We start from the raw sequence: 12,376 nt of genomic DNA on the forward strand, positions 1-12,376 counted from the left end.
CTCCCCCCCCCCCCCGCCGTAGAAAGTGCTACTCCAGTTCCTTCCGATACGGCTGTGGAAAGTGCCACACCTGTTCCCTCCGACACGGCCATCGAAACGGCGACTCCTGTTCAAACTGGAGCCTCCACAACGGCTACGCCCTCCCTCAAGACCACGACAGCAGCGGCCTCATACTGATTCCGCTCGGCCATTTTGTCGGCGTCCGCGACTGTAAGCCCCTTGTTGAAAATCATGACCAATTGAGTCACTCATAACGCCCATTGAACAGGTGTGATTCAGGCTGTAGGTCTTCGGTATAGTTTGCGCAGATGGTAGTGGTCATTGTTTATGCACGGTTGGAACTCGTTGGTATCGGATGCTTCATTCGTTCTGCTGGATTGAGCACTTGATTGGTCACGTTCGAGTATTCTGTATAAGCCACGTACGCATGCTATGGAAGTAGAATGCGGATATATGAATCAGTCCATACCGGCCTATTTCGAGATACTATGGCCAGCAACATTTTGCGCAGCACCTATCGCATCTATCATGAGGTACCTAACAGTCAGAAGATAAATTTGCTTCCAATAAAATATTGAAATTGACTGGTGTCACCTGGCCCTCGTCCAACCGTGCATTCGAATACACTTGACCCATGCAGACCATATTCATAACCGAATGTGGATCAGTGGGAAAATAGAGTATGAAAACGTACACATTGACCGAGAAACACGGCTCTAATCTCGACGTCGAGGGCCCACAGAAATGACCGGTCTCATAGGCATACCGAACCAGACACTACTTGGTATGCGATCTAACAAGGAGTCCACGGTGCCTGATACACGACTCGGGTCGCATCCAATTACATTCAAATTAGCGTTCCGTCGAGGCTGAAGTGAACATGTCGTGACGGCTCTCTCACTCAACTCGCTGATCATTGCGCCCGTCAGCTAGATCGCTCAAGAACCGATAGCTCTCGCTTCGTAACTCACCAATATTTCAATAATCCCAACCAGCAAGACGGCAGCAATTTAGCACGATTCCAGGTTGAGAAAAGTGAAAATATTGTTAAATGACATTTATCTGCTTGTATACAATCAAAACAGCGAGAGTCGAAGAAGTTACGAGGACATGCCACTTTGCGTTGACTCGGACCATACTGAACCGGGGGAGTTCAAACAGCGAGCAGACAGCTAAAACATAGTCTGAATCCTACGGAGTCTAGTAGAAAGCCGTGCAATCACATTGAAGACTGACTCAGAAACCGGGAGACCAGGTTGGCCGCTTCCAGTGCAACTCGTCAGTGCGGGAACTTGAAGCGAACAGGCGTCTAATGCGGAAATTGTCGGTGGAGGGATTGCCATATCGAGGCAAAGGTCTCTGCAGCCGTGCGACGATCATCGTCGACTCAAGTCTCACAGGCATTTCCGGACGGCGATAGAATCACTCAGAATTACTAGAAGAAGGAAAAACCGAAATTCTGGTGTTTTAGTATGAATTGTGGACAAATGTAAGTAAGTCCGTTTGCAAGGTGACCACTCCCCCGAGTCAAACTTGCCAAATGTCAAATATTCTCCTGCCACGACATACAGCACGACCGATGCAGCTGTACTCACGACGACACCATCCGTGACGTGTATTTTGACTGATGATCTATACGTGAACTTCCAGCGACTTCATGACGCGATGTCAGTTTAGCAGGAGCGAGATTCGTGCGTGAAACAGCCAAGAAACAACGGCGAAGGGATATCCCAGTATTGGCCTTCTTGCGCATTGGGTTTGTAGGATAAACTACGCCTTGAGGCTACTTCATTAAATGTCATGCTCTAAGTATATATTACAATTCATGTTCTAGACGAGCCTCTAGACTGGCTTCGAGGATTCAGTCTTCAAATCAAATTTCATCCAACTGACCACGTAAAGCTAAGAGAACAGCATGTGAGGCACTCGCTATCACATCGATAGACGACACAAAACTCGTGGTCACGTCGTTACCCGCGACCGGTGATTCTCGTCGAGCGGATTGCAGCAAGAGTCACATTCATATCGCATGTTCGCGACTTCCATATCTTCAAGCCATTCCATCTACATAGAAGTTGCATAATTCATCAGGAGTCAGACCATTTGAAAGCACGCACGATCTTTCGGTTCTTGTGCATGCACTCCAACGACTCTCCTGCTGGGACAGGTATGTCAAAGGGATTCTTAGCTACTATCAAGTCAGTCGAATCTTGCAAAACGCCTGAACAAGCATAGTGAAGGGTTGGATGTTGAGAAAGCCAGAAATAAGGCGCACTTTGTAAGTATTCAAATCGAATGTGCGCCAATATTGGGCCAAGACCCTCACCAGTCGCACAACTTCGTCGAATATCACGCGGAACTTTGGACACGGGAAGCGCTACTTTTCCTATACTGATGTCATGATCAGCAGGGACAGTAGTTCCAGAGCCTGACACGCACTGAGCATAGTAGGTTTGCTTTGGTCTGCACTTGGATCGGAGAGGTGATGGATCTGGCAGGTACGTTCCAGCTTTACACAATGATCCCTGTAACCTGTACAGTCTGATGATGATCGTTCCATGCAACCGGATAGTAGTCGTTCTTTCGACAACATCAGCTAAACCTGACAGCATTAAAGTGATTTCTCAGACACTGCCAGAACCGCCACTGGAAGTGGCGTACACAGTGTGCGCGCAGACTTCCATGCGAACGGATGGACTTTCCGCGTTTTAGGATCTTGCCAGCCGTAGCTGTTCATAGACGTGATGCCGCCAGGAATACAGAAGTGTTCAAACTGTGACCGCGCATATACTGCATCAGACGAAATGTCGCATTATCATGACATGCACATACTTGAATCCCGTCCATGAATATCTCCACGTATACGCCGCCCCTGTTTTGTCTCGTCTCGAAGCTGAAATAAAACTGCTACAGAAAGACTATAAGAGAATTTAAGCGTAGGCTAATTGCTGAGAAACACACCACACCAGGTGAGCACGAGATTCGACATCTGGTGCCACCGAAGTTCTCGACCACATCACGCTCTTCCACAACACCGCGCTTCGTATGGAGCTTGACTTTCCATCCAGTGGTTCCAAGAGTGGGCATGGCGAGCAAAACACAGTCAAGTCGATACGTCAACAGAATTGCAGCGATGCTAAAGACCAACAAAGCACCTGAATTCGCGGACTCGCCGCACGACCTTAACAGTGACGGTCGGAGCGATCACGCTTTGTTAGGCGAATTTCGAATCAACGGCGCTCCAGAATCGGCCACGAGGAATGATGTGGCGTCCTTCAACGCCTCGCTGCGTGTGTGAATTGGCAGGCAGGTCGAACAAAGGATGAATGCTTTTACTTTTTTTTTTCTAGAGTCCGCCTGAATCGAAACAAAGAGTACACAAAGCACGCATTTTTTGCACTGAGACAGAAAGAATGTAAAGTGGACAGCCAGCTAGTGAGTGGAATCCATTTCCTCAACACCATGGGCCCGGCCAAGCTCGCGGCGCCGTCGATACAACGAATCGCAATAGCGCTCGTCCATCAGTTTTGTGATCACATGACTACATGCAGATTTGCACCCGAGGGATCCGACATGTTCTTGAAACTACTTTCAGTTCCGCAAAACATCTGATCCTGCGGAGACCGTACAATGGAGGCCTTCGACGCATATCAAACACCTCTCTCAAGGTTTTCGCTTTCTATTCTCTTGGAACGCATTCTTACCTTATTCCAGCCGCTATGCGAGCAAAGAGATGGCTCACCTTTTTTCACCTGCCGTGAGTATATTCGTCTGATGAATCGATACACTTGGTGGGAAAATGTTGACGAAAACCAGAATCGCTTTCATACATGGCGAAAGCTGTGGCTGAACCTCGCGATTGCAGAGAAGGAACTGGGTCTTCAAATATCGGACGGAGCGATTGAGGAAATGAGGGCGAACCTTGTGCGTCGTTCGATCTCTCATATCCCGGGAAGCACTGATCTTACTCTCGTGTAGCATCTTACACCAGAACAGTTCGAGACCGCTGCTCAAGAAGAGAAGAAACGTCGTCACGATGTTATGGCTCATGTACACACTTTCGGCCAGGTTGCACCTGCAGCCGCCGGAATTATCCAGTTCGTCATCTCCAAAGATTAAGGAGCTAATCGTGACTTTTTTTTCAACCAAGTCTTGGAGCAACGTCGTGCTATGTCACAGAGTAAGTGCTAATTATGCTCATCGTAAACCCTAACCTTAACCCATGTCTCAGCAACGCGGACTTGATTTTCATTCGCGAGGCCCTTACACTGCTCTTGAAGAAGCTTGCAGTTGTGATTGACCGTTTTTCGGCATTTGCAGCGCAATATCGCGATCTGCCGACGCTCGGTTTCACGCACTTCCAGCCTGCGCAGCTCACGACGGTTGGCAAAAGGACTACGTTATGGCTCCAGGTCAGTAGCATAAGCTTCGTAACTATTTACTGTGGTCTCCTACTTTATAGAGTAGGAACTTTTGTGGGACTTGCGAAACATTAAACGTGCGAGGGATGATATCGGATTTCGAGGTGTTAAGGGGACTACTGGTACACAGGCTAGTTTCCTGACGCTGTTCGACGGAGACCATGATAAGGCGGGTAATTTTGAATCAATCCTGCAAATTATATTCTCACTTTCCGTTCAGGTTGAAGAGCTGGATCGCCTCGTCACGTCACTGTCGGGCTTTGGCTATGCTTATCCGGTCACATCTCAGACATACTCGCGGAAGATTGACGTGGACGTGCTTGCGCCATTGGCGAGTTTTGGTGCCACTGCACACAAGCTTGCTACTGATCTAAGACTGCTCGCAAATCTGAAGGTACGAACCCAGGATACCCATTGAACATACCACATTGATCTCAGAAGCATCGCACAGGAAGTAGAAGAACCCTTCGAATCCACCCAAATCGGGTCTTCTGCGATGGCTTACAAGCGCAATCCCATGCGGTCTGAGCGGATATGCAGTCTGGCTCGACATCTTATGGTCCTCCAACAAAATGCCCTCATGACGTCCAGCGTGCAGTGGTTTGAGCGCACTTTGGACGACAGGTGTGTGCATGATGTAAATCAAATATGTCAGACTGAAACCTGACAACTCATCAGCGCGAATCGCCGCATTACGCTCCCCGAAGCGTTCCTCACCGCCGACATTGTGCTCACAACACTTCAGAATGTGTCGGAGGGACTTGTCGTATATCCAAAGGTCATAGCGCGGCGAATCTCGCAGGAGCTCCCCTTCATGGCCACCGAGAACATCATCATGGCGATGGTCAAGCAAGGGGGCGATCGCCAAGAGGCCCACGAGAAGATTAGGGTGGGCGTCCTGCGCCATCAATGCATCACGCGCTGTTTTCTGATACACTACCAGGTACTTTCGCATGAGGCGGCGCATCAGGTGAAGGCGCTTGGGCTCGAGAACGACTTGATTGCACGCGTGCGCGCCGATCCTTACTTCGACCTTATCAAGTCGCAGCTGGACGAGTTGCTCGATCCGAAGAGCTTCATCGGGCGTGCACCAGAGCAGGTAGACAAGTTCCTCAAGGAGTGGGTCCAGCCTGCGTTGGATGACCAAGAGTTGAAGGCCAGTATACAAAAGGGTGATAAAGCGGAGTTGAACGTGTAGACTGTGACGGGAGTATGAACGATCTAGTCGGCCTTGTATAATACTAGAAGGTAGCTTAGGCACAGGAACAATGTTTTTCTGCTGCCGTGCGGTCGGGAGGTCACAGTTGGATTCCACTTGCCGGGGCGCAGTCTTTGGCAGTTCATGAGGGCATACGTGTGCACTAGGCCTACTAATAGATATATGAGCATGCCAACTGTTTGCCAACCTGATACCATACAGGGCAGGGTCACCGGGGTGATTTCTAGAACCAGAACACAATCACAGTGCGTGAGTAATTTTGAATCAAGCTATTGTTATATCTATGCGTTTGACTCTGTTGAGCCTAGGTAAACGGATGTCTGCATGCAGTCACTGGCCTATTTTGCAGCCAGCAGTGGCCCGCAACGGTGCGCCCGCCACCGGCAGACGGCTGCCGCCACTTAAAATTCAGGCGCTGGACGATTTGTCAGGATGCGATACCAATAAGGGAATCTGTGCCCTCGCGCGGTTACCGCTAATACGGCCTCCGCCGCCTCTTAGTCTTCCTTCGACCGTCACTCCTTCGACCTCGTCGCCGTGCTCAACGACGGCGAGTGTCTCATGTACTTTTGAGCTTCCTGTTTATCTGTGAGCCTCGCATTTTTCTTCGTTGATTTATTGCGTCTGGGTGCCAACTGCCACGCGTCGCTTCCCAGCCCACATCAACCTGTCTTCTGTTGAACTTTCCCTTTACCACCCAGTTAAAACTGCGTCTGCCAGCTCGCCAGCGTGGACAGTCATCCTGGTAAACTTGTCATGGACTCCCACTCCCCCCACCTCCACGCTCCGGAACCGGGACCGTCGCGTCAGGCCACAAGGCCCGTATCGGTCCAGCCGACGACAAGTCCTGCATCACAAGCGCCCTCGAGGAAGCGAGCGTCACATACAGTCGTGACCAGTCAACCACAGCAGGAAGAGCAGCCTGCTTATCGTGATATTTACTCCCACCCTGCTGCACTTGAGTATGCCCATGCACATCCAAGGCGTACAATACCGAAATTTGGACCATATCTTCTGTTGCGGACGTTGGGCGAGGGCGAGTTCGGGAAGGTCAAGCTTGGCTTGCATATGCAATGGGGAGAGGAGGTTGCCGTTAAGCTCATTCGACGTGGCAATATCGATACATCAGTGCGTATGTCGAAGGTGGAGCGCGAGATTGAGGTTTTGCGGGTACGTGGACTGTATATAGCGCAAGCGACACTATGCTGATTAAGTGCACAGACCCTCAAGCATCCAAATATCGTTCGTCTCTACGACGTCATCGAGACGGAGAAATATATTGGCATCATCCTCGAGTATGCATCTGGAGGAGAATTGTTCGATCATATCCTCGCTCACCGATACCTGCGGGAGAAGGATGCATGCAAGCTATTCTCGCAGCTGATATCAGGAGTCTGGTACATTCACCAAAAGAAAATTGTTCATCGGGACCTCAAGCTGGAAAATTTATTACTTGACCGTCATAGAAACGTTATTATCACCGATTTCGGATTCGCCAATCGCTTTGAGCACCGTGCAGATGATCTTATGCAGACAAGTTGCGGTTCCCCGTGCTACGCGGCACCTGAATTGGTCATCTCTGACGGGTTGTACGTTGGTTCTGCTGTCGACATCTGGTCATGTGGAGTCATCCTCTATGCTATGCTGGCGGGCTACCTGCCATTCGACGACGACCCAGCCAACCCGGATGGCGACAATATCAACCTACTGTACAAGTACATCGTCAACACGCCGCTTTCTTTTCCTGAATACATCTCAGCCGAAGCACGAGAACTGCTGTCCATAATGTTGGTTCCGGATCCAGTGCATCGTGCCGACCTCTCGATAATTATGGCTCACCCGTGGCTGGCTCCTTATGCGCATGTGTTTACCAGGAGCGTGGCCGATTTGGAGCGTTCGGCAATAGAGCAACATCATCAGAAGCGACTTGCATACCAGCGCCAGATGAAACAACAATCTGCTAATGACCCCACAGCAAGCAAGATTGCGAGAAGCCAGAGTGCTCGTACAGACGGGTATGTAGGTGATGCGTCTGTTTCATCAATATCCCGGTCGAGGAAGGATCCTCAACCGGAGTATCTATACGAGACATCCGTAGACCAATCTGTCTATTCAACGTCAGGCGCTCATAGTTCTTCTCGTCGTACCGCCACCTCGACAATCGTGCTTCCTACACCACCATCTGCAACAACGGATGACGATCCATTTGGACCTTCACCGTCGGAGGAAGTTCCGGTGACTTTGATGACGTCGCCGGATGACAGCTTCACCGCAGCCAATGACGATCGCGATTACGATTTCAAGAAGCAGTCTATCTTACCATCTGCGGGGGCTCCAGTGAAAATGTCACCGGAGACGAAGCGCACCAAAGGCGGATTCAGGCACACTATTCAAGTGGAGTATGGCGAGTCGGATTCCCGACAAACACCTCACAAAGGATCGAACAATATTACCAGCACTGGACCCTCTGTTGGTCCACCCAATAATGTCCAGGAGCGAGAGTATACTCCACGGAAGCTGCATGCGGAGGTCACGAAAGTTGCTGAGAAAACAACACCTCCGCCGCCTGTATCTACACCCCGGGAGCGCTCTGGGACCATTACGGCAAAATTGCCTGCGGCCACCTCTGCGCCAGTGGTGTCTATCGAAGTGACTGGTCCGCCAGTGTCTCCCGTTGTCTCCGCTGAGGAAAAGGCGCCGTCGAGCTCAGAGAAAACAGACTCTGCTTCGTCCAACAAAAGTCGCCATCGGAAAGGATTGTCTATCGATAAGATTGGCATCTCCAAATTGTTCGGTTCTACGGAGCAGACCCACGGCACTGCTCAGAGGACACCATCCCAAAGCAAGAAGAATTCTCCGGGACGTACTCCCTCCACCGATACCATTACGGCGACCGGCAAGGTGGAAAATGGTAGACGTCCATCTACTCTCCAGGTTCCTTTGTCTCCGACATCGCCATCCAACGCCACCCCGACTGCTACGTCACCCTCTTTGCTCAGTCCTGACGGCTCTGTCAACGGCAGTAAGAAGTCACGCAGGAATACTCTTACTGTCATGGTCGAGCCTCTGAAAAACAGCATCAAGGCACGCAGCAAAGGTCGAGTGGTGACCGCAGAAACGCCCATTAAGGAGAAAAGCTCGACTCTGGATCCTGAGAAGTATGCAAAGCCTTTACCAATAGTTTCCATTCCTCCCACTGTCCCTCATAAATCGCCAGCACCGCAAGCTGTGATTCCCCCGCAGTTTGTCAATACACCTAGGTCTGGACTCGCCGTCCCGGCATCGACGGTCAAGGCTAACAGGGTCATGCAATGGTTCAGGTCTAAGAGCAAAGGGAAGGTCACAGATGACGAGGCGGAAAAATCTTCCGAGATTGAGACCGTTCCACGAGGGACCACTCCCTCATTATCAGACACCCCTGGTTCTGCTACGCCCATTGCCTCTATTCCAGCTCCTGGACATCCTCAACGATCTGCATCGTCCCACACGGAAGCCTCCGTTTCGGGCCCCAACCTCGGTGCTCGTGTGCGTGGAAAGGGACAGTCTGGGAAAAGTCCGCGTGGCTACCTGGATATCCGCACCCATCACGGCCCCCTTGACCAGACGATGGTCACGACAGGCCCGCCTCCGGAGGTCATGAAACACATACGCGCAGTCCTGGAAGGTATGGGAGTAGAAATAAGCGTGGAAGGCGAGTACAAGTATCGCTGTGTGAGGCCCAAGCGGCGAAAAGCGGGAAACGGTGTGGGTCTCGGGCTCCGAGACACAGCGGGCAGTGGTTTGGCCGCGTTTTCGATAGTCGGCTCAGCGGCTTCCAACGGGGTAAGTGAAGCAGGCGGTGATGTGTATTGGAACGTAATTCACCATGTCTTATCAGGTTGATAAACGTGGTCTTCCTCAACCGCCTCAGTCTCATACATCGTTCGGCTCTACCGGTGGCATGCTCAGGGGACTTTTGATGCGTCGCCAATCTTCTCAAGTATCGAACTCGTCGTTGAATCAAGGAGCAGCGTCGCCGACCTTCGAGGGTGATGGGTCAGCGGATGCCCTCATAGCTGCTGCGGTGCCCGATGGCGCCGGCTCAGACGCTCCTGTTGCATTCGAATCGGTGTATGGCGACTCCACACACGATTTGGGGGACGAAATACGTTTCTCTGTCGAACTCACGCGGATTGACCGTTTGGATGGCACGTACAGTCTCGACATCCGAAGGTTGAAAGGTAATCTTAGAAGTTATAAGTTTGTGTATGATACACTCCGACAGTAAGCATTTTTCAACCTTGCTTGTCTGTGTCAAGCGCTGATCGTGGATACCAGGCGCGCCGATCTTCAGCGTGCGGTGTGAGAGGTGGTAGGCGACTCCCGTCTGCCTGTGCTTTGTATACGTCAGGCCTTGTCCATCATTCTGTCCACTCTGTTTCCTCCTTCCGTTCAGGACATTCACTGGTTCGCTAAGTCGTAGATCGCCTCTAATCAGTCGGTGTGCCCCGTCAGCTAATTCCTTTTCTGTTGATGATTTCCTGGATTCTCTTCTTTACTTTGCATTCTCCTTCTGTCTGCATTGCTTGTCCGTCTCTTCCAGCGCCGTGATCGTTCCATTTTGTGAGCATACATACCTAGCTCTGTTTTGCTATGTTCTCGATGTCTTGGTCGCTATACGAGCTCGGGGAACCAGTCTAGTCATACATACATGCCCATCACTCTCTGCATAGTCTCACCTCATCAACTTATATATACCAGAGATCATATTCTTATCCTCCGTTGGGCAGCTGGTCTGTTTGAGTACTACACCTTGAGTTCACTTGGCAGACAATTTCATAGTAACGCCTTTTCCTGTTGTGCGTACGTGAAATTTTCTCTCGTTTTTGTCAAATGTATTGACGTATAGATTAATCTAATTAGCGATCCTTGTGTCGGATGCGCAGTACAACATTGCACGTTGGGCTCAGGCATTCTCGAGTCTGATCATGAGTGGTTTTCTCAGGGATCAGTTTATAGTGCCGTGTGCTAGATAGAGGATAGTATGCGATGTTCACTGGTCGATGTCTACGAATCAATGCTCATCACCCCGTGACAGGTCCGCCGATTGTCCGTTTGAAACGAATTCGGGCTCGCTAAGATAGATGTAATATCAGTTACATATTCAGGTCATTGACGTCGGACGGTTTTCCTCCGCTTGCTGCGGTCACGGTAGTAGCAGCGGTACGGTATCGAATTCAGCCTTCTCTCGTTATAAATCCCTAAGTATTCCGCGCGGGAAATCGCGGGGTTCTTGCAGCATTTGAAAAGACTTGCAAATGGACGACTGGGTTTGGCTGAGCTCTTCGGGGAACCTGAAGTTAAGGCGAACCTATATAGTTTATCTTCGTTGCGCGATTCCCTCGGTTCTAGAGCTTTCTTTCAACAAGGTTCCATATGGTCAGTCATTTTATTTGATTCTGATCTGCTCGTGTAGTCTCACTCAGGGATGCATCCGTTCAATGCGACTGGGAAAATCGGGGCTGAAGATCTCTAAAATCATTCTCGACAGTATGGCATACGGTGCCGAATGGTTCGAATGGCTGCTTGACGACGAAGAAACCATCAAACACACCAAATATGCGTGAGTGCTCAGTATCAGGTACAAGCTAAGCAGCATGGGCTTGTTCGCTAATTGTGGGTCTCATGATATGATTCGGGCATACCGACATTCGATACCTGGACGAGGGTCCGCTTGTTGTTAATTCTTTGCTGGTCAGTCCCAGTCGGCACTTACAATTATACTTGAATGGCCTATCAGAAGATATTCTGGGCAGGACCATCAGCGCCTCAATTTACCTCGTGAGGAGATTGTCGTGATGAACAAGGTATGTACAGCTGACCGATACGGCCACCTACAATGATTTACCGTTGCATACAAATAGTTTAGCGCCATCGTTGCTGACAATCCAGGTGAGATCAACTATGAGCCGCTGAATACTGAGATGGAGAAGAGATATGTTAATCAGACCGAAAGGTACGCGCGTGCGGCTTCTAGGATGGTAAAGTCTCGTACCACGATTGACGATTGACCCAGCACATATTCGCAGCCGTCAAACGGTGCTTGAAGCGCTTGCAGCTGGATTATATTGATGTGCATCAATGCCGTTCACTCTCAGCGCTCATCGAATTTGATCATCGGATTTGAGATTTGTCGTATGACAATGCACCGTCTGCGTGGGTATGGGACTTCCTTGGAAGAAATCTCCATGATCTGGTCAAGACCGGATATTTCCGCTATATTGGAACGAGCTCCTGCTATGCATGGCAATGCGCGTACAATCACGCCAATCCTGCTGCTACGTCTTCTCACAGTAAGGCTCGCCAGTCCATGCACTGCAGAGTGAGTGTGAAACTTATGCAATAAAGAATCGTCTTATGCCTTTCGTCTTCATGCAAAATCATCACAGTTTGATTTATCGTGAAGAGCGCGAGATTTTCCGACGCTGAAGGTCAGCTAACATCGACCCTCCATACTTATGCTTCACTCACAGAAGTCCATAGTACTTTAGGGTTTCAGCAATCCCGTGGTCGTCACTCGGCCACGGCCTTCTTTGCGAGCCTTGCGACAAACATGCTGCTACTTTACGCGGCGAAACCGACCGGTAAGCTGTCGTTCGACTTGCATAACTTGACTATCGGCGGCTGATTGGCGCGCAGATTTTTGAAATATTACGAGGGTCGCACTTCTTTGGAGGATACCTTCAATCGGTGTACC

At 50.2% G+C, this 12,376-nt stretch overlaps 3 protein-coding genes across 3 annotated transcripts; 2 read left to right on the forward strand and 1 right to left on the reverse strand.

Moving 5' to 3' along the window:
* Positions 1–2,087: 2,087 nt before the first annotated feature.
* Positions 2,088–3,087, reverse strand: FIBRA_01823 (uncharacterized protein; the record flags this gene model as incomplete). The annotated part of the gene is made up of 6 exons (XM_012323692.1): positions 2,088–2,221; positions 2,276–2,391; positions 2,440–2,602; positions 2,662–2,773; positions 2,833–2,907; positions 2,962–3,087. The coding sequence occupies 6 exons, from the start codon at positions 3,085–3,087 to the stop codon at positions 2,088–2,090; spliced, it is 726 nt and encodes a 241-aa protein (XP_012179082.1).
* Positions 3,088–3,774: 687 nt separating this feature from the next.
* FIBRA_01824 (uncharacterized protein) lies at positions 3,775–5,619 on the forward strand (the record flags this gene model as incomplete). The annotated part of the gene is made up of 8 exons (XM_012323693.1): positions 3,775–3,924; positions 3,979–4,097; positions 4,151–4,180; positions 4,232–4,412; positions 4,468–4,815; positions 4,873–5,045; positions 5,100–5,310; positions 5,365–5,619. 8 exons carry the CDS (start codon positions 3,775–3,777, stop codon positions 5,617–5,619), a joined length of 1,467 nt encoding a protein of 488 aa, XP_012179083.1.
* A 777-nt stretch (positions 5,620–6,396) lies between these two features.
* Positions 6,397–9,985, forward strand: FIBRA_01825 (uncharacterized protein; the record flags this gene model as incomplete). Its single annotated transcript, XM_012323694.1, has 4 exons — positions 6,397–6,810; positions 6,862–9,462; positions 9,518–9,903; positions 9,958–9,985. The coding sequence occupies 4 exons, from the start codon at positions 6,397–6,399 to the stop codon at positions 9,983–9,985; spliced, it is 3,429 nt and encodes a 1,142-aa protein (XP_012179084.1).
* Between the last annotated feature and the right edge of the window lie 2,391 nt (positions 9,986–12,376).

The sequence above is a fragment of the Fibroporia radiculosa genome (genome assembly GCF_000313525.1).
Source record: "Fibroporia radiculosa TFFH 294 genomic supercontigs, scaffold927, whole genome shotgun sequence".
Taxonomy (NCBI): Eukaryota; Fungi; Basidiomycota; class Agaricomycetes; order Polyporales; family Fibroporiaceae; genus Fibroporia; species Fibroporia radiculosa.